Source organism: Mobula hypostoma, chromosome 24 (genome assembly GCF_963921235.1).
Source record: "Mobula hypostoma chromosome 24, sMobHyp1.1, whole genome shotgun sequence".
NCBI classification, from domain to species: domain Eukaryota; kingdom Metazoa; phylum Chordata; class Chondrichthyes; order Myliobatiformes; family Myliobatidae; genus Mobula; species Mobula hypostoma.
In genome coordinates this window covers 36,768,998-36,794,502 of record NC_086120.1, presented here as the reverse complement: position 1 = coordinate 36,794,502, position 25,505 = coordinate 36,768,998, and the positions used below count along the sequence as shown (strand labels likewise).

Below are 25,505 nucleotides of genomic sequence, written 5' to 3'. Positions count from 1 at the left end.
TTCCTCTCCCTAAGATGAAGTCTTTGGAGCTTATGCTGGTGTTTCTGTAGCACTGGGTTTTTGATGGGTGGGGGTTTGCTAACCCTGTGCCCTGTCTTCCTTTCGCAACCGGTCTTGGGACTGTTGGGTGCTGGTGAAACTTGTACACCATTGTGTAAAAAGTCTCGGGTGTGTGTTTGTAAATCTGGCAGGAGCAAAGGATGGTGAGGGAGGAGCACCACGGGAGGGGTGTGGGGTAGGTGGCAGGGAAGGAGTTCCAGGAACGGGGGGTTGGCACAGGTGCAGGCATATCCAGCCCTGAGCACCAGCAGGGTTATTTGATTCCAAACAATTGGCTTATTGATCTTTACGGAATATATTTCTAGTGCTTCTTGCTCCCTTCCTGTGTTTCCCAACCATGAATCCACTCTCCCTGCCCCCTTCCCACTCATTTCACGATGGAGACACGCATCAGAATCGTGTTTCTCATCTCTCACATATGTCATGAAATTCTTTTTATGTGGCAGCAGTACGGTGCAATGCATAACATCACTACAGTCTGTGCAAAAGTCTTAAAGGACTTTTGTACAGTACTGTACATAAAAACTGACAAAGAAGACAAATTTTGAATAGGCAGGTGAAGATGCAGAAAAGGGAGGGATATGGTCAAATGTGAAGTGTGGTTGGATTAATTAGGAGTCTCTGGTTTTGGTTGGGCACAACAGCATGTGACATTGTTACCGCTCTGTTTCCTCTATCTGTGCATTTCAGCCAGGGCTGTTGGAAACTTTCGAAAGGTAGAGACCAAGGTCGTTTTTAAAATGTCCCTCTCTTCTGGTGCCCACAGTGTCTATTGTTGATACCAGTTCAGTGAACGGAGATCCAGGGTGAAACTAGAAGTCTTTAACGTCATGCTGCTTATTACAGGTACAAAAAAAATGTTTATAAGCATTTTGCCCAAACAAGTGGGACGTGCTCAGGTAGACAACTTGGTGGGTGTGGATGAGTTGGCTTGCAGTCGGTTTCTGTTCTGCATAACTCTTGGGTGTCACAGGACACGCCTACAGTGTACCTTGGTAGGATGCAGTTTACCAGCCAATCCATAATGTGTTAATAGAAATACTGGAGCATACAAAAGCAGCACCAGCACTAATTTAATACTGGGTTAACTCGTGAAACGGTTGACAAATGCAATAGGCCTCATTTGCAAGATCAGCACGCACAAAATGCTGGAGGAATTCAGCGGGTCAGGCAGCATCTATGGAAATGAATAAACAATCAATGTTTTGTGCCGAGACCCTGAGACCCTTATTTAAGACTGGTAAGACAGGGAAGAGGTCAAAATAAGAAGGTTGGGGGTGGGGTAGTACAAGGTAGAAGGTGATGGGTGAAGCTAGGTGTTTGGGGGGGGTGGAAAATGAAGTGGAAAGGTGATGGGTAGAAAAGGTAAAGGGCTAGAGGAGGAGGAATGTCAACTGTTTATTCATTTCCACAGATGTTGCCTGACCTGCTGAGATCCTCCTGCATTTTGTGTTGCTTTGCATTTCCAGCATCTGCAGAATTTCTTGTGCTCTTATTTGCAAGATGTTCACCAGCCGCTGCAATTCTTTGTAATGAGTGCTGAATAGATTTAATTCTCTGAAACCAAAACAGCGGAGCCAGTGATCTGAAACTCAGTAGGTTAGATTTGCAGTTATTTTACAGCAGAGTTTCATTTAGTAGTAAGCGATGAGTGACTTTCATAAATACCTACTCAGATCATTTGTCATGTTTCAGGTATAACTAATAGAACAGCTTTTTTTTTCACTGGTTTAGGTTATCTTTTTTTTTGGTTCCTTCTTGGGACACAAGAACTCGTACTTGCTATATATTTCATTTGCCCTTGGAATTGACCAGCATGCAGAGGGTAGTTTACGGTAAGCCTTAGACTCAGTCCTACACCACAGAAACAGGCCTGTTGGCTCACCTAATCAGTGCTAGCCTTGACCTCTGCCTTGTCCTGTCTACCTGAACGGTAACCCTCCACTCCTCTCCCTTCCATGTACCTATCCAAACCCTTCTCAAATGTTATAATTTATCACTCATCTACCACTTTGCTGAGGCTTGTTCCACAGTCAGACCATCCTCTGAGTGAAGGAATTCATGCTCTGACACCCCTTAAATATTTCCCCTTTTACTCTAAGCGTAAGATCTCAAGTTCTAATCTTTAGCCAGAGGGTGGTGAATCCGTGGAATTCATTGCGACGGGTAGCTGTGGAGGCCAAGTCATTGAGTATATTTAAAGCGGAGGTTGATAGTTTCTTGATTAGTAAGGGTGGCAAAGGTTAAGGGGAGAAGGCAGGAAAATCATTTTGAGGGAAATAAAGCCTTGCTCATGGGTATAGACCAGACTTTCTGATTTCCTTTCCACGCAGCGATCTAGATGGATTTTTCACAAGCCGTCATCATTACTGATGTTGCACTTTAAATTTAATTACTTGTATTTAAAGTCCCCAGTTACAGTAGTGGGATTTGAACTTGTTTGCAGGTCTCGATGTAAGTCAAGTCTACATTATTTTTAATTTTTTTTTACAAGTGTCAAATTTGTGAAGTTGAGTAATCTGTCGATGGTTTGCCTCTGAGAGCAGGTCACAGATTCAAGTCCAGCCTTAGAAAATGAGCCAAGTCTTGGGTTTGCCATTTTAGCATAATCCTGAAGACGTGTGATTAATGTTAGGGCTCCAGGCCATTGTATGCCACCACCCACGCCTTTGTTTCCCCTGCCAGTAGGTGTTCAAATGGAGGAAACCTGGGAGAATTATCTTAATCAGAAAGAGTTTGTTCTGTATAAGCAGTAATTGGGTGGGGTGAGGAAGAGTACAAAGCTGTGGGTTTGATAGACTCCCTCCATATGTGACTAATCAGAGTTCTTAATCTGGAAATGAGGTTAAAACCCCAGCATCAAGGAGCTTCGCTGTGCTTTGATCAAGCAGTTTGATATTTTTGGGGGGGGCGGGGTAGGGGGGAGGAGGTCTGATGTTGCCTTTGTCTCGACTGGGTTTAAACTTGGATTGTCTATCAGCATCACATTACCTGCTGAGGAGTTTTATTTTATTTGTATATAGAGATACGTTGTGGAATAGGCCCTTCCAGCCCTTCAAGTTACACTGGCCAGCAGTCCCCTGAATTTACCCTAGCCTAGACACGGGACAATTTACAATAACCAATTAATCTACCAACCAGTACGTGCTTGGATTGTGGGAGGAAACTGGAGCACCCGGAGGAAACCCACGGGGAGACAATACAAACTCCTTACCGGCAGCGGTGGGAATTGAACCTGGGTTGCTGGTACTGTAAAGCGTGCTGACTGCTATGTTACCACGCTGTGTTAAGAGATACAGCACAGCAGCAGGCCCTTGTGACCAATTACGTCCATGTGACCAAAGTCTTTGGATTGTGGGTGGAAACTGAAGCACTTGGAGGAAAAGAGGAGACTGTACAACTTACTAACAGTGGGGGGGGGGGAGGAAATTGAACCCCAGTCGCTGATATTGAAATAGTGTTACACTAACTGCTGTGTCACCATGCCATCCTTTTTCAGTTTAACACCAGGGGTTTGGATTACACAGGGCGAGGCCTCTCCAGCCACGTGATACTGAGGCTCCTGTATCCTGGTCTTGATTCGCAGAGACTTTGTGCCTCATCTTAGTCCTACTGCTTAGAATGTGTCGGCCTGTAGTATTTGATCATGCATAACTCCTTGTAATGTATCAACATACAGCTTGGACTTTGTCAGCCTGTAGCAATTGGTTACGCATAACTCCCTGAAACTAATACGGTGGCACAGTAGCATAGTGGCTAGCACAATGCTAGACTGTACCAGTGACCCAGGTTCCCTTCTCACTGCTGCTTGTATAGAGTTTGTACGTTCTCCCCATGACTGTGTGGGATTCCGCTGGGTGCTGCAGTTTCCTCCCATAGTACAAAGACCTACTGGTTGGTAGGTGAAGTGGTCATTGTAAATTGTCTTGTGATTAGGCTAGGATTAAATCAAGGCATTGCTGGGTGGTGCAGTTCTAAGAACCAGCAAGGCCGCCGGCTCACTATCTCAGTAAATAAATATAGGCCTACAATTTGGAATGCGTCAGCCTGTAGCAATTGGTTACACAACTCCTTGCACTGGAAGCATAACTCCTTGCAACATATAGTCCTACGGCTTGGAATGTGTCAGCTTGTAGCATTTGGTTATACATAACTCCTTGATCTGGAAGACTAGTGTGGACAGACCAAAGAGCAGATTATCCAAGCTGATAATCTTCCATCAGAAAGGATTGGTTCTGGCCCCCAATTTATTAAACAGGAATGATTACAGACGAGGCCTTTACAGAGGCCAATAAATCATCAACCAAATTCCATGAACCTGAAGTCATGCATTGGCCCATACTGAATAAGGAAAGCACATTTCTATTGTCACCATAACAGAAAAGAATTCTTAAACTGTGTTCCAAACTTTTAAGAGTAAATGAATTTAAATCCCTTGTATCTTTTTTTCGGACGATTTCCCTCCATGCCTCTTTGACGTGGTGGGGAACTGCATACGAGGCAAGTTACAGCAGTGGTTTGCCATTGCCTTCTGCTGGGTGAGTTTCTAAAGAGATCACCAGCTTGTAACCCAGCACGGATGGAAAGTGTGCAGGGGAGCTGGCTGGATTCGAACTCTAGACCTTTTGTCCTGAAGTCCGGCACTGATGCCACTACGCCACCAGGTGGGTCCTTGTATGTATATTGGAGTGCAAATTCATCCCAGATCATTAGGAGAATCTGGTCAATCCCATTGTAATGAGTTGGGGTTTGCATCCCCAAAAATAACTGTTAGGTGGTGACAGAGGGTTTGTTTGTGACGTGCAGGACCTTGCTGTTGACGTCACCAAGCCTTGCATAATCTGTATCCGATAATGGCAATGATGAAAGGTGAATCTATCACAAGAGTCTTACTGTTGTAGCATCACACACATCTGGAACTGGGCACGTCTGGAAGCATCTACGGAGGGAAATTAATTGTCGACTTTTTGGGCTGAGACCCTTCAGGACTGGAAAGGAAGGGAGAGGAAGCCAGAATAAGGGTGAGGGAGGAGTGTAAACGGACAGGTGATAGGTGAAGCCAGGTGAGGGAGAAGGTGGGTGAGTGGGGGAGGGGAAATGATGTGCGAAGCTGAGAGGTGATAGGTGGAAGAGGCAAAGGGCTGAAGAAGAGATCCTCTGGTCGAGGACCGTGAAATAAAGAGGAGGTGGGGAGCCTGAAGGAAGTGAGTGGCATGTTAGACTTGCTATTGTAACGTGTCGGGCTTCTGTGCAGCAAGGATGTCAATTGTAAACCGCAAGGTGTGGAGGTTATGCTTCTGTGTAGTTTGAATGAAAACAGTTGAAGAGCCTGGCATGTAGTATTGGTTTAAAAGCTAGCCATTGGGGTTTATAGAAATGATCAGTGTGACATGAAACTATATTGCCTTGCTGTTGGTGCAGTTTCTGTACTTGTTTTAATTTGGTGAATTCTCAGTGGGCAGGGATGGAAACTCCCTTTGAGGATAATACGTGAAGCGAGTCAGTGAAGACAGTTTCTACTGTGACTGAATGAACAATTAAAATCTTAGTTTAATGCTGTCGCTCTGCTATTTTGCCCAAGTGCCTTTTATGAGCATTGACAAACAACTTGGCCGTGGGTGGTATCAAGAAACACTTGGGTATCTTTATTCCTGCACTTTTCCCAATGAGTGCGACTAAATTTCAATTAACAAAACTTTTTTTAACGCTGATTCACCATCTGCCAGTTAACTGCAGTGATGACTGGCTTTGTGGCTCTGCACCCACTTTCATTAATTTCAGTTGTTTGATTTGTTTTGCTTTCCCTGCTCATTGGGTGTTTGGTCTTTTTCTAAATAGGTTCTTTTGGGTTTCTTTGTGGCTCCCATGAAGAGACTAATCTCGAGATTGTATATAGTGTAATGAATTAAATGTACTTTGAGTTTGAACTTCTAGGGTCTGATCCTGTAACTGATAGTAGGTGGGATTGACTAGATTCACCTAATGAATTTGCACCCAATGCCGATATTTATATTAAAAATCATTTACTCTTAATAAATTTGGAATATAATAGCCTTTTCAGTGGTGACAATGAAAATGTGCTTTTTTTTTTTACTCGGTCTAGGCCAATGTGTTTTCAGGTTCATGGAAATTGGTTGATTTTTTTTGCCCTCTGAAAAGACCACAAAACATAGGAGCAGAATTAGACCATTCAACCTGTCGAGTCTGCTCCATCATTCCATCGTGGCTGATCCCGGATCCCACTCGACCCCATACACCTGCCTTCTCGCCATTTCCTTTGATCCCCTGACCGATCAGGGAAACAATCAACTTCCGCCCCAAATATATGCACAGACTTTGCCTCCACTGCAGTCTGTGGCAGAACATTCTATCGATTTACTACTCTCTGGCTTTAAAAAAAAAAAAAATCCTCCTTATCTCTGCTGTAAAGGGTTGCTCCTCGATTCTGAGGCTGCACCCTGTAGTTCTGGATACCCCCACCATTGGAAACAACCTGTCCACATCCACCCTATCTAGTCCTTTCAGTGTTCGATAGGTTTCAATGAGATCCCCCCCCACCCCCGCATTCTTCTAAATTTCAGCAAGTATAGACCCAAAGCTGCCAGATGTTCCTCATATGTTACCCCTTCATCCTCATGAACCTCCTTTGGACTCTCTCCAATGACAACACCTACTTTCTGAGTAATGGAGCCCGGAACTGTTAACAATACTCCTAGTGTGGCCTGACTTGTCTTGTGAAGGCTCAGCATTATCTCCTTTTATATTCCATTCCCCTTGAAATAAATGCCAACACTGTATTTGCAAAGGTAGCATAGCAGTTGGCACAGTTGCTTCACGGTGCTAGCGATCATCAATTGGTGTTCAGTATCCAATGCAAACCTGTAAGGGGTTAGTACCTTCCCCCTGTGACCATGTGGGTTTCCTCTGGGTGCTCTAGTTTTCTCTCTCATTCCAAAGATGTACAGTTAGAATTACTGAGTTGCGGGCATGCAGTGTTGGCGCAGGAAATGTGACTCTTGAGGGCTGCTTCCTACACAATCCTTGGGCCCTGTTGCTCATTGACTCATACCTACTCCTTTCACTATGTCTCGATATGCCGTACATGTGCCAAATAAAGCTAAATTGATCACTAGTCTGTGGCTCATTTCTGCTCAAATGCCTTGGCCAGAAGCAATGGTCCAGGATCAGTTCACATCTCAAAATGGGGAGCAACTTGGTGCAATCCACTGGGGACTGGATAATAAAAATAATCGTCCTGTAATTGATCAATACATAGCTTTTATTTTTTAAAAACACAAATTCCCAGAAATCTTGTTGCATTGCTCCAACTGGTCTAGTAGCTGGTTCTACATCTTCACCATACTTTGAGGAGTTTAGAGCAATTCCTAACCTATTGAATTTCTTGAATAAAATGTTTATTTGGTCTCCTGACTTATTCTGTATCTTATTTTACCGACTTCCTGTTTGGTCATCCCTGAACCTTTGCTGAAGATGTGCCTAGCTTTTGCATAACTCTTCTCAGCCTTTTAAATCTTCTCTGCACTCTCTCCCATGTATCTGCATCTGTAAGAGGGAAATTATAGAAGTGGAATCGGGTATCACTGATGGATGTTGTGAAATTTGTTTTGCAGCAGCAAAGTGTGATAAATAAGATTGTAGTTTATAATGATGCATTAAAAAACAGTGCAAAAAGTGAGGTAGTGTTTATGGTTCATTCAAAAATCTGACAGTAGAAGGAAAGGAACTGTTTCTAAAAAGTTGAGTGTGTATCTTCAGGCTCCTGTCCTGCCTGCTTCCCCGATGGTACCAGTGAGAAGAGGGGATGGTGAGGGTCCTTAAACTTGGATGCAGCCTTCTTGAGGCTTTGTCTATTGAAGATGGCCTCGATGGTGGAGAGGCTAGTGTCTGTGATGGAGCTGACTGAGTTCACAATTCTCTGCAGCTTTTTCCAATCCTGTGCATTGGCGTCTCTATACCAGATGTTGATGCAGCCAGTCGGAATGCTGTTCACTGTACATCTCTAGAAATTTGCTAGAGTCTCTGGTGACATTAAAAAATCCTGTCAAACTCCTAATGAAATGTAACTTCGGCGTACCACCTTCAATTTTGCATCAATCTGTGGGCACAGGATAGATCTTTGGAGATGTTCGAATTTTGTGCTGCCTTATAAGATTCAACGTTGTCATATAATGATTCAGCATCTTTATTAATTGACTGCAGACTTGAGATTGTGATCTCTGGAGTGTGATTACATTATTCTAAATCTCATTCTCTCTAGGTACCGCCATCCGCCACCCCAGCTGCCTCATCCCAAACTTTGAAATTTACCTTCCCAGAAACTTTGGATCGGATTAAAGAGGAATTCCAGTTTCTACAGGCACAGTACCACAGGTAAGAATGGCTGGTGCACTTGGGCTAAATACACTCAACCCATCTACCTGTGTTACAAGCATTGTCTCAAAGCTGTTGTACAACTATTTGGCACAAGGGGGCACTGTTTTCTCATGCCATGGCCTAGAAATAATTTTATTTGTTGAATAAAAGAATGTTTTGATGATTCAAAATATGAAGAAGATGCTGTTTTCCCCCTCAGTCTCCCCCTTCCAGCTCCCTTGTTTGTGTGGCTTTGAGAAAAGGTCAATTTTCATGTTCCTGACTTTGGATGCTTACTCCCAGTTTTTTTTTGAAATTGAAATCTCAAAGCTGACCTTTCCTATTCCAGATTATCATTAATCCACACATGTAAAAGACACTTTTCACTTAAAAGCTCAGTGTTCTAGCATTATTGGAATGTACACAGCACTTGTGACGCAGTTGTGTATATCATTCAAAGGGTTTTTTTTATTATGTTGGTTCTTGTTGTCCCTCCTTAATTGCCCCTGCGTCGGAAATATTGGTGGGGCTGCTACTGAATGAAGACCAGCATTTCATTTCCTTCTCTGAAGTCCAAGGGTGAACCAGATAGACTTTTACAACAATCCACCACTTTCGAGGTGACTGTTACTGAACTAACTTTAATTGCAAGTTCCTTTGACTTAATTGAATTAAAATTTCCAAGCTACCAAGGTGGGATTTGCATTGGTGTTTCTGGATCAATGGTCAATTAACCACTTCACTGCTGCTCCACTGTGGGAGTGTCTGTGGGGTTTGGAGTATCTTTATCTTTCCTGCATCTCTTGGAGGATTGATGAGGAACGAAGTGTGGATCTTGGCAAACTTGTGCTGGATAATGATTCTTTTTTTTATTAATATATACAATTTAACAGCGCTCCATGATCTTCCCCTAAAGGCAGTCTTTGGGCAAATGATCCTTGGCTTTGCTTTGTGAACATGTGAAGAGGTTTAACTTGTGGCTGCAGTTCACTGCACTTCATCTGAGCAGCTTTAGCTGTAATTGTGCAACTTTTGACGTACCTTCTGATAATCTGGGTTTGACTAATGGATTTCGCTCGTTTAAACACTTTCTTTAAGGAAGTGTTTCTGCAGCTGCTTGTTATTACTATGCACATAATAAAACCAGTGACGTCAACCTGATCAGAATCATTAGCATATAATTAGAGGACCTCTAGGTAGGTGTATTATAATTTAATGGCTTGATGTGCATTAATTTGCCATGCAGTAAACATTTTGTACATCACACTCAATTAAAGCACTTACATTTAGCGTCAACTGGAAGGCGAGTGTTAACAACTTAAAATATTATATTAGCGGCCTGGGACTTGAAACAGTCCATGTAATGAAAGAGGCTGTGTGGAATAGCAAATGGTCTTGTGCTACTGTTACCTTGAATCTAGTTTCTCTGTGATTTTAATAAAGGGTGATGATGTTGCAAATGTACAACAAGCCAGTCGGGATCTGAATGAAGGAAAACCCAGAGTAATACGCATGCACAAAATGCTGGAGAAACTCAGCAAGTCAGGCAGCATCTATGGAAAGGATTACAGAGTCGACATTTCGGGCTGAGACCCTTCATCAGGACTGGGAGGAAGGGAAGGGGTCCAAACTAAAAGGTGATGGGTGAAGCTATGGGTAGGGGAAGGTTTGAAGTGAGAAGTTGGGAGGTGATGGGTGGAAAAGGTAAAGGGCTTTTTTTTTTAAAAAAAAGGAGGAATCTGAGGGGAGAGTGGAAGAAAAGGAATGGGGTTGGGATAACACCAGAGGGAAATGATAGGCAGATGTGAAAGGTGCCAGAATGGGGAATGGAAGGGAGATATTACTGGAAATCAGAGAAATAGATGTTCATGACATCAAGTTGGAGGCTACCCATTTAGTGGAATTCAGTTATAGATCTCCTGGTCATTTTCCTGATTATTTTTGGCAGTGAGGTTTGCAGCAAATGGGTTTCCATAAATATTTGGAAGCATCTTGTGCAGAAATTTAAATGGTGGGAGGCTGAGTTTGTATTTCATTTTGTTTCTGAAGTGGTGAAATAAACTTTTGGGGATGCAGCTTGTAACATTAGAGATCCTCAAGTACAAGAGGGCATGTATTTGGGTGGGGGGGGAAGAAGAGTTTTAAAGGAGATGTGCGGAACAAGTTTTTTTTTGCAGATGGAGTGGTGGGTGCCTGGGGTGGAGATGGAAGCTGATACAACTCTGGTGTTCAAGAGGCTTTTGAATAGACACATGATTTTGCAAGGATAGTTCATAAGAGGAGTTTGGATCAGTACATGGGAGGGGTGTGTAGGGTTATATCCTGGGTTGCTAGGATTATGCAGAATAACAGTATAGCATGGTCTAGATGGCCTAAAGGGCCTGTTTCTGTTTTGTAGCTCTGTACGACTGAAAATGATCTACAAGAAATGAGTCCAGTGCTGGAGGCATATTTACAGACTTCACTGAATGAATTTCTACCACCCTTGTGGTCCTAAAGGTTCTCTTGAATTGGGACTCTGCAGCTGTCGTAAGACTGATTCTATTTTCCTGACTTTTCAGAAAAGCAATCAAGCCATGAATATGCTTCAACATCAAAAGTTTGATTTTTATGACTGATTTTTGAAATTTATTTTGAATCTTTTGTTGAGGATTTTTTTCCCTCTTTGTCCAGCTGTCTCCATTCTTAGTTTCAAAGGAGGCCAAACAACTCGTCTGCCATTGGTAATGGTATGATTTTTCTCTGCCAGAAGACTTGATGATCTACAGCACCCAGCTGTTATTCACTCAACAGATGTTTGACAGTAGCAAAGTGATTTCTGATAGAAGGGTGCATTTTGATTCAAACTGACAGTGTTCACTGCTCAAAGCGTGGAATGGAAATTTGTAACAGAAGCCAGGCTGTAGATATTTGTCTCAGCCACACTTGTAGGCCTGTTATTCTAGACCTGAACCACTCAGGATACCAAGAATACCACTTCAGAATTCCTGGCTGCAGGCCCTGAATACTCCAGGTGGCTGCTGTTTGCCCTCCCATTTTTATTCTAATGTAAAACTGGTTGATTTAAAAAATAATTCTAAAGTTTTCTGAAGTTAAACTTTGTGATTTGGCAAAGATGGTTTTCTAGTCTTTTTGAGATGCATCGTCATCTATACATACTGCTTTACTGATTGGGATATTACAGTGAACTTGTCCAGGGTTCACTGCCAGACCAGTACCTAGTGACGCTTGGAGGTTTTCCTGATGGATGTAGCTATCATTTGTGGTTACATCTGCAGTCTACGTGAGGGTTGCTGTAGTTGAGTTTGAGTAGAAAGTTACTTGCGCAGTGACCTTGGAGGTCAGTATTCTAAAACTACATTTTGTACCTTGGTGAAAGAAAGTGTCCTACCTCTGTAAATGTAGTTGGGTAAGTTTTTGACCGTCAAACAATATTCAATGGACTACAGGTGATGAGTAAGAGTGGGGACATTTTAATTGCAGATGCTGTTACTGGTGGGGCATTTTCTTGCTTTATCCCCTGTTAGGGTGGGAAATAGTGCGCAGCTGAAGTGGGTTTTCAGGCCAGGTGACTAGTTACCTGAGCCCCAACTCTGTCAAAACTCCCACCTTTGGCTGGGGGTAGGTTGCACAGAGATTAACGAAAGTAAGTGGTGTTCCAATTAATATTCCTAGGGTTTGGCAGCCATGTCAAAACCAGAGAAAGAAGTGGCCTTGTCCTTTAGTCATCACCTCTGCGAAGAGGATGGGTCCAGGTTTGATTCACTGGGACTTGATGGACTAGGCTGTATCCATCACTTTCCTGGGCATTGGTCTTTTCATACCAGACTGTTCCCTCACAGGCTCATTCAATCTCTCTCTGATCTTGGTTAATACCCCCACTCCCATTGCTAGCCCTGCCCCTAACCGTTCCTTGGTAATAAGTAGTCAAATAATAATAGCTATATTTGAAACCAGAGCATGAAATCTGATGTTATTGATACTTGACTGCTGCCTTGAGTAAATTAAGTAAATTTTCCCCTTATTCTCCTATTACCTAGCAGATAAAAAATCAAATGAATTCCATGCCTTAAACATGGAATGTACCCATGGGAGTTTATGATTTTTATGAAGCTGAGATTTGATAGTCTAACCAGCAAGCGACAGTAGAACATCCATTTTATTACAAGTAGATTTATTTTTGGCTGGGTGTTGTTGAGGAGGGGGAGTTGGATGCAGAACACTTTTCAAAGGATGCTGGCTGAACATTTTGGACTTAATGGATACATCGCATACTGAAGCATGTATCTACCAGAGATCTATTTCAAGCATCCGAGCCCTTGCCCTATAATTTAGCAATGATTCGTCGTCTTTGTAAAATGATGCACAAGTGATTTATTTTTTTTAATGAACACCAAAGGACAGAGGCAAAAAACCATAGATCTAAAATTCTGCAGAAGATTATGGGATTACTTGGCATCTCTGGAGAGAGAGAAACCTTTTTTTGTCAGCTGACTAATACAGAAGCTAAAACATTGACTCTGGGCCTCTGCCCAAAACATCCTCTCCATCGATGCTGCATGACCTGCTGAGTTCCTCCAGTATTTCGTGTATGTTACTCTGGATTTCCAGCATCTGCAGAATTTGTGTTTAACATTCACTTTATTTGGTTTTGGCCAGGCTTTATCTGACACTGAGTGTTTTCCATGACTTTTGTCCTAATAGCAAATAATTTTTGTCCTGGTGTGTTTTGCCAGCCTGCTGCTGCTGGCTTTTCACCTCTGTGCCCTTCACCGTCCCTTGGGATTGATGCCTACCTTCTCCTTTGCTTTTGTTGTTGTACATTGTGCATCCACGGGTCACGTGTAAACCATTTGGTTAAACACTCCACGGGCTTGCTGCTTTACAAGCTGTTCAGCCTTCAAAATTCGAACACACAAGTGACACCTTAAAAACCTGAATGCATTAAACAGTGTCACAAGAAATAGGGGTTGCTTCGCCATTCTGGAGTGTCAAGTCTTGCAGATGACATTTGGTCCTTGAGTTGTGTGGCATAAAAATGGCCGCTAACTCCCACTCTTGTCTATTCCCTTTTTTTTCCCCCTTAAATGACGCAAGCTCCATTTAGGGAAGGAAAATTGCATTTTGTTTTCTTTCTGCAGTTGTTATTTAGCTCTGGGCCATGACATTGTGGGTTTATGCACAGAGGTATCTGTTATTGCCAATATCTGTTAATTCACTCTCCTCTCTCTCTGCGTGAGTCATTGAATACTCTTCTCACAATATCAAAGGTGTTAAATTGCACATCAATTTGTTTAAAATCCCCTCATTTTGATTTTAAGCTTCTTTGCACTTGGAAAAGCAAAAATGCTGGAAATCGGTCTTGTTCTCTGGTCTCTTTTATATATGTAAACATGCTCTTAATACTTCCCTTGACACCTCTTAACATCTAGATCAAAAATAATTTGGCACAGGTGAAGAACTAAACCCACTTTTTTTTGAATTCTGTCTATACATATTTACTGATAGATGGAAGGAAAGCTGCATGCTGCTTTCTTGAGTAATCCTGAATTTTTTTTATAAAAAAAAAACAAGATTCTGATATTAAAAGATTTAATTTTAATAGGAAGCTGCTGTTTGCAGTGTATTCATTCAACCTGCTCCTGCCATTTTTTTTCTCTATTGAACAGCCCAAACTTAATAGCTTTCTAAGAAGCCTCATTAACCTTTTTAGCCCTGAAAGCTGGGACAAGTAGGAAGGGGAGCAGACCACGTGGCATCAGTTGAAGTCACTGGCACGAAGCGTACTCTGATCGAGACAAAGGACTGAAGAGCACAGAATTAGCCACCCTTTTGTGTCCTCAATTCTTGAGTAACTTTGTGCATTAAACCATTGTTAGCTTCTCCTGTGTTAGAGTAAACCAATAAGCAGTATTTAATTAATATTTTTTAATTTAGTGGAGGATGTAGAGTACATTTTCATAAAAATGCAAGGAAGATGAGATGAATTTTGGTTATGATTAGATGGCTTCAAGCTTGTATTTATGGTATTGAATTCCTTAAAATCTTGGCAGCAGAGATGTCATTTGGTCCCATTAGCTCGTGCTGGATCTTTGAGCACAAAAGCAGTCCAATTAGTCAAACAGCCTTGTTCCTTCGTTCTGGCTCCTGCAGGTTTTGCTCTTCTCCCCACTACCCCTTGAGCATACTTCCAGTTTGTGGTTTAGAAAATTGTGATAGAAACTGTTTCTAATTTGTAAAATGCTGCACTTTGTCTGGCGTAAAATGCCCTCCTTTTGCCAGCTTCCTTAAATCCTGTCTCCTCTAGTTAAAAATATGGTAGTAGCTTTGATTTCATTCATCAACAGAAATTGAGCATTTTAGCAAACTGAAAGCCTTAAAGAAACAAGTTAAGACCATATGACATAGCAGATTTCAAAGTTCAAAATAAATTTAATGTTAAAGTACATACTTCACCCTATTCATGGTTTGCAGGCATACTCAATAAATCCAATAACTGTAATAAAATCAGTGAAAGACTGCGCCAGTAGAGTGGACAAGTAATGTACAAAAGCTGACAAACTGCAAATACAAAAAGGTAGAAATAATAATGAATAAATAATAAATAAATATCAAGAACATAAGATAGAGTCCTTCAAAGTGAGTCCTTAAGTTGTAGGAACAGTTCAGTGATGGGGCGAGTGATGAGTGAAATTATTCCCTCTGGTTTAGGCGCCTGATGGTTGAGGGTTCTGAACCCAATGGTGTAAGCCCTGAGGCTCCTGAACCATGTTCCTGAAGGCAGCAATGAGAAGAGAGCATGTCCTGGGTGGTGTGGGTCCCTGATGATGGATGCTGCTGTCCTGTGACAGTGCTCCATGTAGATGTGCTCTATGGTGTGGAAGGCTTTACCTGTGATGGACTGGGCTGTATCCTCTGCTTTTTGTAGAATTTTTGGTTCAAAGGCATTGGTGTTTCCGTACCAGGCTGTGATGCAGCCATCTATATACTCTCCACCACACATCTACAGTAAAGAAGTTTGTCAAAGTTTTGGATGCCATGCCGTATCTTCACAAACTCCTAAGAAGCAGAGGCACTGCTGTGCTTTTTTCATAATTGCGCTTGCATGCTGGGCCTAGGACAGATCCTCCGAAATGATAGCACTGAGGAATTTAAAGTTACTCTCCACTTCTGATCCTCCAAAAGGGACTGGCTCATGGACTTCCATTTTCCTCCTCCTGGTCTATAATCAGACCCTTGGTCTTGCTGACATTGAGTAAGAGGTTTATGTTGTGGCACCACTCAGCCCTTCCACCTGCTGATTCATCACCACCTTTGCAGCCTGTAACAGTGGTGTCATCAGCAAACAAATGTGGAATTGCACCTGTGCTTAGCCAGACAGTCGTAGGTGTAAAACGCGTAGAGCCTGGGGCTAAGCACACACCCGATGGTGCACCTCTGCTGATGGGAGATCATGCAGGTGATGTTGTTGCCAATCCGTACGATCTAGGGTCTGCAAGTGAGGAAATCGAGGATTCAAGTGCGGTATTGAAGGCGAAGTCTGAAGGCTTATTGATTAGAATTATGCTATTCGGAACAGTACAACACAGGAACAGGCCCTTTCGGCCGTTTGCTGTCCTGCGTGAGAAAGGAGAAAATAAATAAGATTGGATATTGGGAGACTTTGGTGAGTAGAAGGCATGAGAAAAGCCTAGTTATTGAGTAATCACTAAACAAAGTTCAAGAACCTCTTCTAGGCAATTAGAACTTTTTTAGTATTCTAGAATAGAGTTTCTTAAACTTACTGTCAAGACTCAAACACAATGGTTTGCTGCCTTTTCAAGGTCCATCAGTGATGGGATCCTCAGCCTTTCCCTGGTAACCCATAGTGTCTCAGTGACCTAGTTAACCATTGATTGGGCTTAATGTGGTCAATTGTTTAACATTTTGGAACTTGAAGTGTTGAGGATAATTTCCTTTTGGGATTCTATTTTAATATTAGAGTACTATCTGAATGAAAGTCCCTAGGAACCTGACTTGGGAAGCCATAGACTCTGGGGTGAAGAAAACAACTCTTTCCAGACACTGGTGTAAATGGTCCTTCAAACAGATTCTTTGATTGTGTGTATGTGCACGTACGCATATGACTTGTGCTCTTGCTCAGTATCTCTCTTAGAAACCTAATTCCACTCTCAGTCCTCCTCCTGTAGCTCCTTGAATGTCGCTGCATGGTTTGAAAGAATGTGTGTGGCATGCTTGCCTTTTCGTAGTCGAGGCACGGAGTTTAAGAGTTAGGGAGTTATGCTGCAGTTTTATGAAGCTCTAGTTCAGCCACATCCAGGATACTGCATTCAGTTCTGGTCATCCTGTTATAGGAAGGGTGTGGAGGCTTTGGAAAGTGTGCAGAAGAGATTTACCAGAATGCTGCCTGGATTAGTGGGCATAAGAACATAGGAAGTAGGAGTAGACCATCTGGCCCATTGAGCCTGTTCCATCATTCAATAAGATCCTGGCTGATCTGTCCATGGACTCGTCTCCACCCATCTGCCTTCTCCCCCCCCCCCCCCCCCAATAACCCTTAATTCCCCTACTATGCAAAAATCTATCCATCCTTAATTATATTTACTCAGGAAGCCTCCACTGCTTCATTGGGCATATGCTATAAGGAGAGATCGGAGAAACTTGGATTGTTTTCTCTGAAGTAGAGAAGGCTGAAGTGAGACCTGACAAAGGTTTGTAAGATTGTATGCAGCATATGTAGGAGGCAGCCAGTACCTCTTCTTTCTCGTCTTCACCCACCGCCCCACTGCCTGAATCTCTAATACTGGAACACATGTGTTTAAGGTGAGAGGGAATAAGTTCAAAGACGTGTGGGGCAAGATTTTTCTGTACACCAAGTGGTGGGTGCCTGGAATGTGCTGCCAGGTGTGATAGTGGAGGCAAAAATGATAAAGACATTTGAGGATCTTGTACAACCACTTGACAGTGCAGAGAATGGAGGGATAGCATTGCGTAACAGAATGGATTAGTTTGGCACAATGTGTTCTACTTTTGTCTCCTGTCTCCCCTCCCCTTGTGGGGCCTCTGCCTTCAGCGGGTGCTCAAGGCTGTGGGAAGTTTATGACATTTAAGCAGGTGGTGGATATGTGTGACCTGCGTTTGATCCTGACCTCGGGCTGTCTGTATGGAGTCTGCATATTTTCCCTTGTGATCACATGGGGTTTCCACCCACTGCTCCGGTTTCCTCCCACATCACGAGGGCGTGTCAGTTTGCAGGTTAATAGGCCACTATAAATTGCCTCTGGCACGTCAGTAATTGGTAGTCTGTGGGTGAGGGAGGAAATGGTTGATGGGAACTTGTGGAAAATCAAATGGACTTGGTTAAATAGGTGTTTGATGTGCAAGTGTGGACTCGGACTGAAGGACTGTCTTCATGCTGCGTGATATTATGACCAGTTGTTTACTGCAAACTCCTACAAAGAATACATATTTGCGAGGGCTCTGAGGACTGTTTAAAATGGTCTGTGGAGCTCCAGAATGGTGTCAACTTCAGCAATGCAATCCTCCTTCAGTACTGCATTGAAATCTGAGCACTGAATTTTTTTTTGAGCTCGAGTCCTTAGAGTTGCATTGCCTTCCGATCCTGAGGGGTGAATGTTACCAACTGTGCCATGGGCAGCACTCCTGAATGCCAGATGTGACGTACCTTGGTGGGGAGGTGAATGGGAGCGATTACCAATTGTGTCTGGGTGGAAAAACCATTTGAAATGTGTTCTGACGTTGCTTTCCTTGTTTGCAAGCCTCAAGCTGGAATGTGAAAAGTTGGCCAGTGAAAAGACAGAGATGCAACGGCATTATGTAATGGTAAGTATGTGACAACCTTCTTCCAGTTGCTTAAAGCAGTAATGTGTTTATGGTCACTTCATAACACCCCATAGTAGGGCAAAATACAATTTTAAAAACTAACTATGTGTTCATCTGATTAAAAGTAATAAGGTTATCAGTATAATAACCTTGCTGTAATAGTCATGTTTGCTTATGTTGATTCCTGCTATTCAGTCCTCTAGTTGCTGGCAGCAGCATTGCTTGAGCTTGTCCATATTGTTAGAATAATATTGTTATTCTAAATATTATTGCAGAACTATTTCCACAGATTAATCGTCGGCCAATAAAGAAATGCCAATCGTGCTCAAATTTTTCTTGTACTAAGTGTTAAGAAAACTGTCCCATTGTCTCAGAAAACTAAAATTATGCGTGTGATGAATGCGAATGAGCCAAGATGATGATGACATGCAGATGCTGCAATCTAGGATGAAAGTGCAATGCTGGAAGAACTCAGCAGGTCAAGCAAAAGGTGCAAGTTGGTGATTTTGGGTAAAGAGCCTGCATTATGACTAAGGGGGTGGGGGGGACGACACAAAAGAGAACCAGTCTGTACCAGAGGTGGGATAGGGCTGTACAGATTCTGGTAGGTGGTAGATGGAAGCAGATGGGGAGGAGATGAGAGGCAGATGGAAGATGGCAGAGGAGGGGAGGTGGGACTGAAAGTAGGTGATAGTCAATGTCAGTTTAAAGCATATCTAAACTGAATTCTGGTGATGGGTGATATTTTCCCCTCCCTTTCTCCAAGGAATATTAATTAGTTAGCATGATATTTCAAACAGTCTTGATCAAGCATGGAGATTACTGTTGTGGATAATGGCTGAAGAATGCTAAGCAAGTTTGTTGAACATTTTTCTGTGCACCAATAGTTTTGTGATTTGAAGATAAACGTTTCACTGCCTGTTATTGTAAGAATGAGGTATTATAACCAAAAGTACAAGTGCATTGTCAGTAATGGGAGTATAGTGAGTGAGCTTTTTTGATATTACTCCTTCCTCTGTAAGGCTCTTTCCTTTTCTCATTTACACCTTTTATTATGCGGCAGAGCAAAGTTATTTCTGTTGTTCAGCCCTTCTGTAGGGGTGAAGCAATAAATTTTTTAAAAGTATTCTACAAGCAGTTTCCAGAAATCTAGGATTCATCTTCAGATCTGACTAGATGTTTTCTAGATTGGGGCTATTTCTGTATGAACACATTTATTACAGGGGTTCCCACCCTGGTGTCCACAGGGCCCCTCGGATAATGGTAGTGGTCCATGGCATTAAAAAAAGGTTGGAGACCTTGCATTACAGGCATTTCCTAGTCTGATTTATTACCACTGAATTGTGTGAAATTTGTCATTTTGCAGCAGCAGTTCAGTGCAAAGACATTAAAATTACTATAATTCCCCCCCAAAAAATAGTGCAATAACCCCCATTACCCAGGACATCTTGCTACCATCAGGAAGGAGTTACAGGAACCTGAAGGCACACACTCAATATCAGGAACAGCTTCTTCCCCTCTGCCATTAAGTTTATGAATGGACATGAACCCATGAACACTACCTCACTACTTTTATTTCTTTTTGCACTAAATTAACTTTTTTAATGTATAGATATATTTACTGTAATTTAGTTTTAGAATTGTGTATTGCAATATACTGCTGCATAACAACAAATTTCATGTATATGCCAGTGATGTTAAACTGGCATATTATTCTGAAAATAATGAGATGGTGTTCATGGATTGTTCAGAGATGTGGTGGGGGGGGGGAGCTGTTTTTGAATCATCGAGTGAGGGTCTTCAGGGTTTTGCACCATCTTCTCGATGATGAAAGTGTTTAGTGCCCGATTCTGAAGGAGCTGCCTTTCGAAAATGTTCTCCGTGATAGGGAGGGTTGTGCTTGTGGTGGAGCTGACTGAGTCCAAACCTTCTGTAGCCTTTTGAGTTCCTGTGCATTGGTGTCTGTACACCAGGCTGTCATGCAATCAGTCAGAATACACTCCACTGTACATTATAGAAATTTGCAAGAGTCTTTGGTAATATACCAAATTTTCTCAAGCTCTTCACTAATGTACCACCTTGGTTTTGTTAGAGTTGCAGTTAGGCTTGATGAACGAGATGACTATTTTAAACACAATCCAGATGGAGGTCCCAAAGCATCAGCTGTTTATCCCCCTCCATAGATGTTGCTTGACCTGAGTTCCTCCAGCATTTTGCATGTGTCCCTGTAATATATTCAGCTTTGGATTGACCAGAAATTCTGCCATGAACTTTGTTTCACTCGTACCAATCTAGTGAGATTATCACCTTCTACCTCTGGTCTTAGCTTGTAAACGCCATGTGAGTCTTGGCTGTAAAGCTACAGCAGCTCTGTTCTTGTAAATTTCCTACAAGCTAGGTTGCTGTTTGAATTTTATCTGCCCAAGTGTTTGGAAAGGTCTGTTCTTAATGTTATAACTTAATTGGTATCCAAATATTCAATTGGAACATCGGCATCAGTTGGTGTTGGCAGGTTGAAATCCAGGCATATTAGTAGTAACATATAAACTTTCATGGGTGTTTTCAGAGTGTAGTAGCTAATTGGCAGAAAACAAAATATTTGGATATTCCTGTTCTATTTGTTTGGATTGTTTGTTTAATTAGACTTTGTCTGGCAGCACCGTCCTATTGTTGATGAATTGAGCCATTTAAGATGGAGCAGGTTCATTTGAATACCTTTTTTGCCCAAACCCAAGTGGAAAAAAGACACCTTCCCAAGTTGTCCTTTACTGTTTTCTGACTACCTGGTTGGTTGTACTTTAGTTGCATTGGGTTTGGTGCCATCCTATCTTAAATGCACTGTACCATATTAGTTCCTTTATTTAAGAAATGAGGCTGATATGTTGCATCAGTTTGGACAAAATTTTACTATACTGATACCTAGAAAGGGTGGGTTGAATTGTAAGGAAAGATTAGGCTTGCATTCCCTGGGATTTAGAGTGAGGGTAATTGAAATATAAGATCCTAATTAATTTTGGCTAGGTGAATGTGGAAAGGTTTCTTCTTGTGAGAGAATCTGGAACCAGGGGTCACTATTTTAAATGTTGTTCTCTTTTAGACTGGACCATTTTCTTCAGGAAGATTAGGAGCCTTTCAAATAGGACAGTGAAAGTAGCAGCTCTAAATATTAAGGTGGAAGTGAGTGGATTCTTGACGGTTGAGATGAAAAATCATCACTGTTAGATGGAGTGTTGATATTATAAACAGGTTGGGCATGATCTTCCAAAATATTGCAAGTGGCTTGAGGTGTTGGCTATTTCTATACCTAAATTGCATGCTCTTGTGACCAGTGATTGCTGCTACAGAAATGGAACATCTCGTCTTCAAAGTTCAAAATAAATATATTATCAAAGTACATATGTCACCACATAAAACCCTGAGGTTTGATTTTTTTTTTCTTGCGGGCATATTCAGTAAATCCAAGAACCATAATAGAATCAATGAAAGACTGCCCAACAGGGTGGACAAACAACCAATGTGCAAATATAAAAGAAAAAAATATTCATAAACAATCAACAAATATTGAGAACATGAGATGAAGCATCCTTGAAAGTGAGTCCATATGTTGTGGGAACAGTTCTGTGATGGGGCAAGTGAAGTTGAGTGCAGTTATCCCCACTGACTTGCTATTCACTTGAATTTTTAGTATGACAGAATTTCTTGTAAGGGCAAAATGTGCAAGATAATGAGTGTGAGGTTGACTGTGGGTATAATATCATGAAATACCATTGATAGAATAGTTATTGGATGGTGAGATTGCTGAGATGCTGCAGTGGCTTTAAAACTGGGCATAAAATTTTTGATCACTAGTTATAAATTTACTTGAAGTGAGATTCTTTTGAGCTGCAGTTTCAATGTATGATATTTAAAATAAATTGAGTCAGGATGTGAGAAAAGAGCTGCAGGATGGGTGACAATGGAATTCTGATTATGATCTGGAAGGTAGGCCCACCCAGAGAGAAGTAATGGTAGATAGTAGTGCATGGCAGATTTATTATCCCCCTCAAACTCATTCTCCTGCCTTCGTGTAACCTTTGCCCTTCCTAATCAAAAACCTATCAACTTCTGCTTTAAATGTACCCAAGACTTGGCCTCCAGAGCTGTGCGGGGCAATGAATTCCATAGATTTACCATCCCATAGCTAAAGAAATTCCTCTTATTTCTGTTCTAAAGGGATATTCATCTATTGAGGCTGTGCCCTCTGGTCCTAGACTCTCCCAGTATTGTAAACATCCTGTGAGCATCCACTTTATCCAAGCTTTTAAATATTTGGTAGGTCTCAATGAGATCCTCCCTTATTTATCTAAACTCCAGCATGTAAAGGCCCAGAGCCTTCAAATACTCCTCATATGTTCTTGTAAACTTCCTCTGGATTCTTTCCAATGTCAGCACATCCTTTGTTAGATATGGGACCAAAAACTGCTCACAATACTGCAAATGTGGTTTGCCTATGCCTTATAAATTATCAACATTACATCCTTGCTTTTATATTCTAGTCCTTTCAAACTGAATGCTGAAGATGTGCACATTGACCTGCTGACCACCCAAAACTGTTGATGTCACAAGTATCTCTGAATATCAAAGCCAAGAGGAGTGATATTTGGGTCTTGAATTTGTATATTTACATAGAACATCTGCCGTGGCCTTCACTGCTATCATCTGCTAAGGAGGTTTTTGGATAATTTCCAGGATTTAGTACCAATAAAAAGATAAATGCATGCCCATGTCAGGAAGATGTGTACTTGGCAGTGACGGTGTTCATAGGATGTTGGCTTATTCATCTGGAATTGAACTTGGAGCTTTAAAGTCCTTTTGATTATGTGCCTCGTCTAAGCTTGCTTCAGTGGAAAATGATGCTGTGTAATTGCCATTTTTCTTTTTTGCCCAATTGAATATAATTGGACCTTAAAGGTGAGAGAACAGTTGGATCCTATACAAGACACTAAGCACAAAATATCTCTTGCTTCAAGCTCTTGACATAAAGGTGCCAGAATTAATGCCAACAATTGGATAAGACCATTAGACATGGGAGCAGAATTGGGTCACTCAGCCCATTGAATCTCCTCTGCCTTCTTCCTATAACCTTTGATGTCCTTGCTAATCAAGAACCTATCAACTTCTGCTTTAAATACACCCAATGACTTGGTCTCCCCAGTCATCTGAGCAGTAAATTCCACAGATTCACCACTCTGTTACAAAGGGACGCCTTTGTATTCTGAGGCTGTGCCTGCTGGCCCTAGACATCCCCTTATAGGGAACATCCTTTCCACATCCACTCTATGCCTTCCAGTATTTGAGAGATTTCGGTGAGATCTTCTCTTCTCTCTTCTTTCTTCCCCCACCCCACCCCAGTATTCTTTGGACTTAGAAAAAGAAAGAAGAACATGTGGGTAGATTTCTCCTTCTATTAAAGCAATTCCTAAGTTTTCTTTTGCATCCTTAAGTTCTAAGCACTTTTTTCCCTTATTTGGAAAATATATCATTGGTCAAGAGCCAGCTATTTTTGGAAGTTTAAAGGGGAGCTATGCTAACTTTTTGAGCATGCTGCTGTTTGCTTTGGATAGAGTATAACTGAAGGATGCAACCGTGTCAATCTCTTGAGTTTTTGGCAGCTTTGCTGTTCCAATGGATTGAATAATGATGGATGGGCAAATAAAAGCCGGTTAAGTATTTGCTAAAGGAGGGGATCCTGAATCTTGAGCTCAATGGCTTTAAAAGGCAAGTATTCTTAGGACGTTGATGTTTGGCCTTCTGCCAGACTTGTAAATAGAGGTGTGCAGAGACGCATCAAAGAACAGCATGTTGTACTTTTATTAAAACCTGATTTGTAAGTTGTTCAACAGTGCCAAAAATAAAATACATTCACAGTAGTTAGTGCTAGAGCTGATTTATAGCAGAGTTTTAATTTTCTCTGGTGACCAATTTGGAGATTTTGGAGGCTGTTGTAACAGGTTCCTTAGAAACCCACTGTTCAAGGTGATTGGATCCCTTGTAGGATAACTGATGTGCATAGGGATTTGAAAAGGAAATTGTTCCCGTTCCTCTGTGGTCTCATCCCTCCTTTTTATCTGTTGATTTCTGCAGATGACGATTGGTGTAATTGGGTGGTGCATAGTTATTGTACTGGATGCAGTCCAGATGTGTGGACTAATGATTTGGTGTCTAGAGTTCAAATCTCATCACAGCAGCTGCAGATCCAAGTTAATGAATTAAATGATGTGGAGTGAAAATGATTGCATCAGTTATGGTGGTCATGAAACAACAGGATTGTCAGAAAATTCCCATTTGGTTTGCTAATATTCTTCAAGGAAGGAACAATGCCATCTTGGCTTGTAGTGACTTTAGACCCACAGCCATCTGGTTGATGTGGAACTGCCCACGAACGAATTAAGCTTCTAAATTGTGTCACTAGCACAAGACACTGAATTTAAAAAGGTAGCTCACTACCTATTTCTTTATTTATTTATTTTTTGGGGAGGGCCACCGGGGATAGCAATAATACTAACCTCACATGATCTTCACCAGTGCTGGTGTTCTGTGTATGGTTTTTTTGTCTTCAGTCGCTTATGTAACCACCACCTTTAGACAATGCTATTGGTTGTTCAAATCCAGAGTCCTAAATTGAAAGAAATCTGTAAACTCCACCTTTTGCTGGAAGATTCTTTGAGAGCATCTAACTTGCAGGTTGAGTCAGTGGTAAGGAAGGTAAATACAATGTTGGCATTCATTTTGAGAGGATGATATAAAGAAAGGATGTAATGCTGAGGCTTTTTAAGACTTTAGTCAGAAGGCACTGTATTATGAGCAATTTTTGGGCCACTTATCTAAGAATGTACAGGTTTTGGAGAGGGTCCAAGGAGGTTTAGGAAATTATCCCTGGAATGAAAGGGTTAACATATGAGGAGCATTTAAAGGCTCTGGGCTTGTACTCACTGGCATTCAGAAGAATCGGGGGAGGGGTGACTCTCATTGAGTCCTATCAAATATTGAAAGGCCGAGATAATGGACTTGGAGAAGATGTTTCCTGTAGTAGGGGAGTCTCAGTCAGATTAAAGGACACAGCCTCAGAATACAAGGATATCCCTTTGGAACAGAGATAAGAGGATTTCCTTTAGTCAGAAGGTGATGAATCTGTGGAATTTATTGTCTCGCATGAGGCCAAGTCATTGGGTATATTTAAAGTGGAGGTT

The 25,505-nt window shown here is 41.7% G+C and overlaps 1 protein-coding gene across 3 annotated transcripts in view; it reads left to right on the top strand.

The window, feature by feature from the left end:
* The window catches only part of LOC134337365 (transducin-like enhancer protein 1), a 197,838-nt gene that overhangs the window by 6,580 nt on the left and 165,753 nt on the right, over nt 1-25,505 (top strand). For 2 of the 3 annotated variants that reach the window (XM_063032304.1, XM_063032303.1), the window contains exons 2-3: nt 8,339-8,451; nt 18,213-18,276. In XM_063032304.1, coding sequence (XP_062888374.1) covers nt 8,339-8,451; nt 18,213-18,276 — 177 coding nt within the window. Of the gene's footprint in view, nt 1-8,338; nt 8,452-18,212; nt 18,277-25,505 lie in introns of those variants that run through there. The other variant, XM_063032305.1, reaches the window with a different exon arrangement.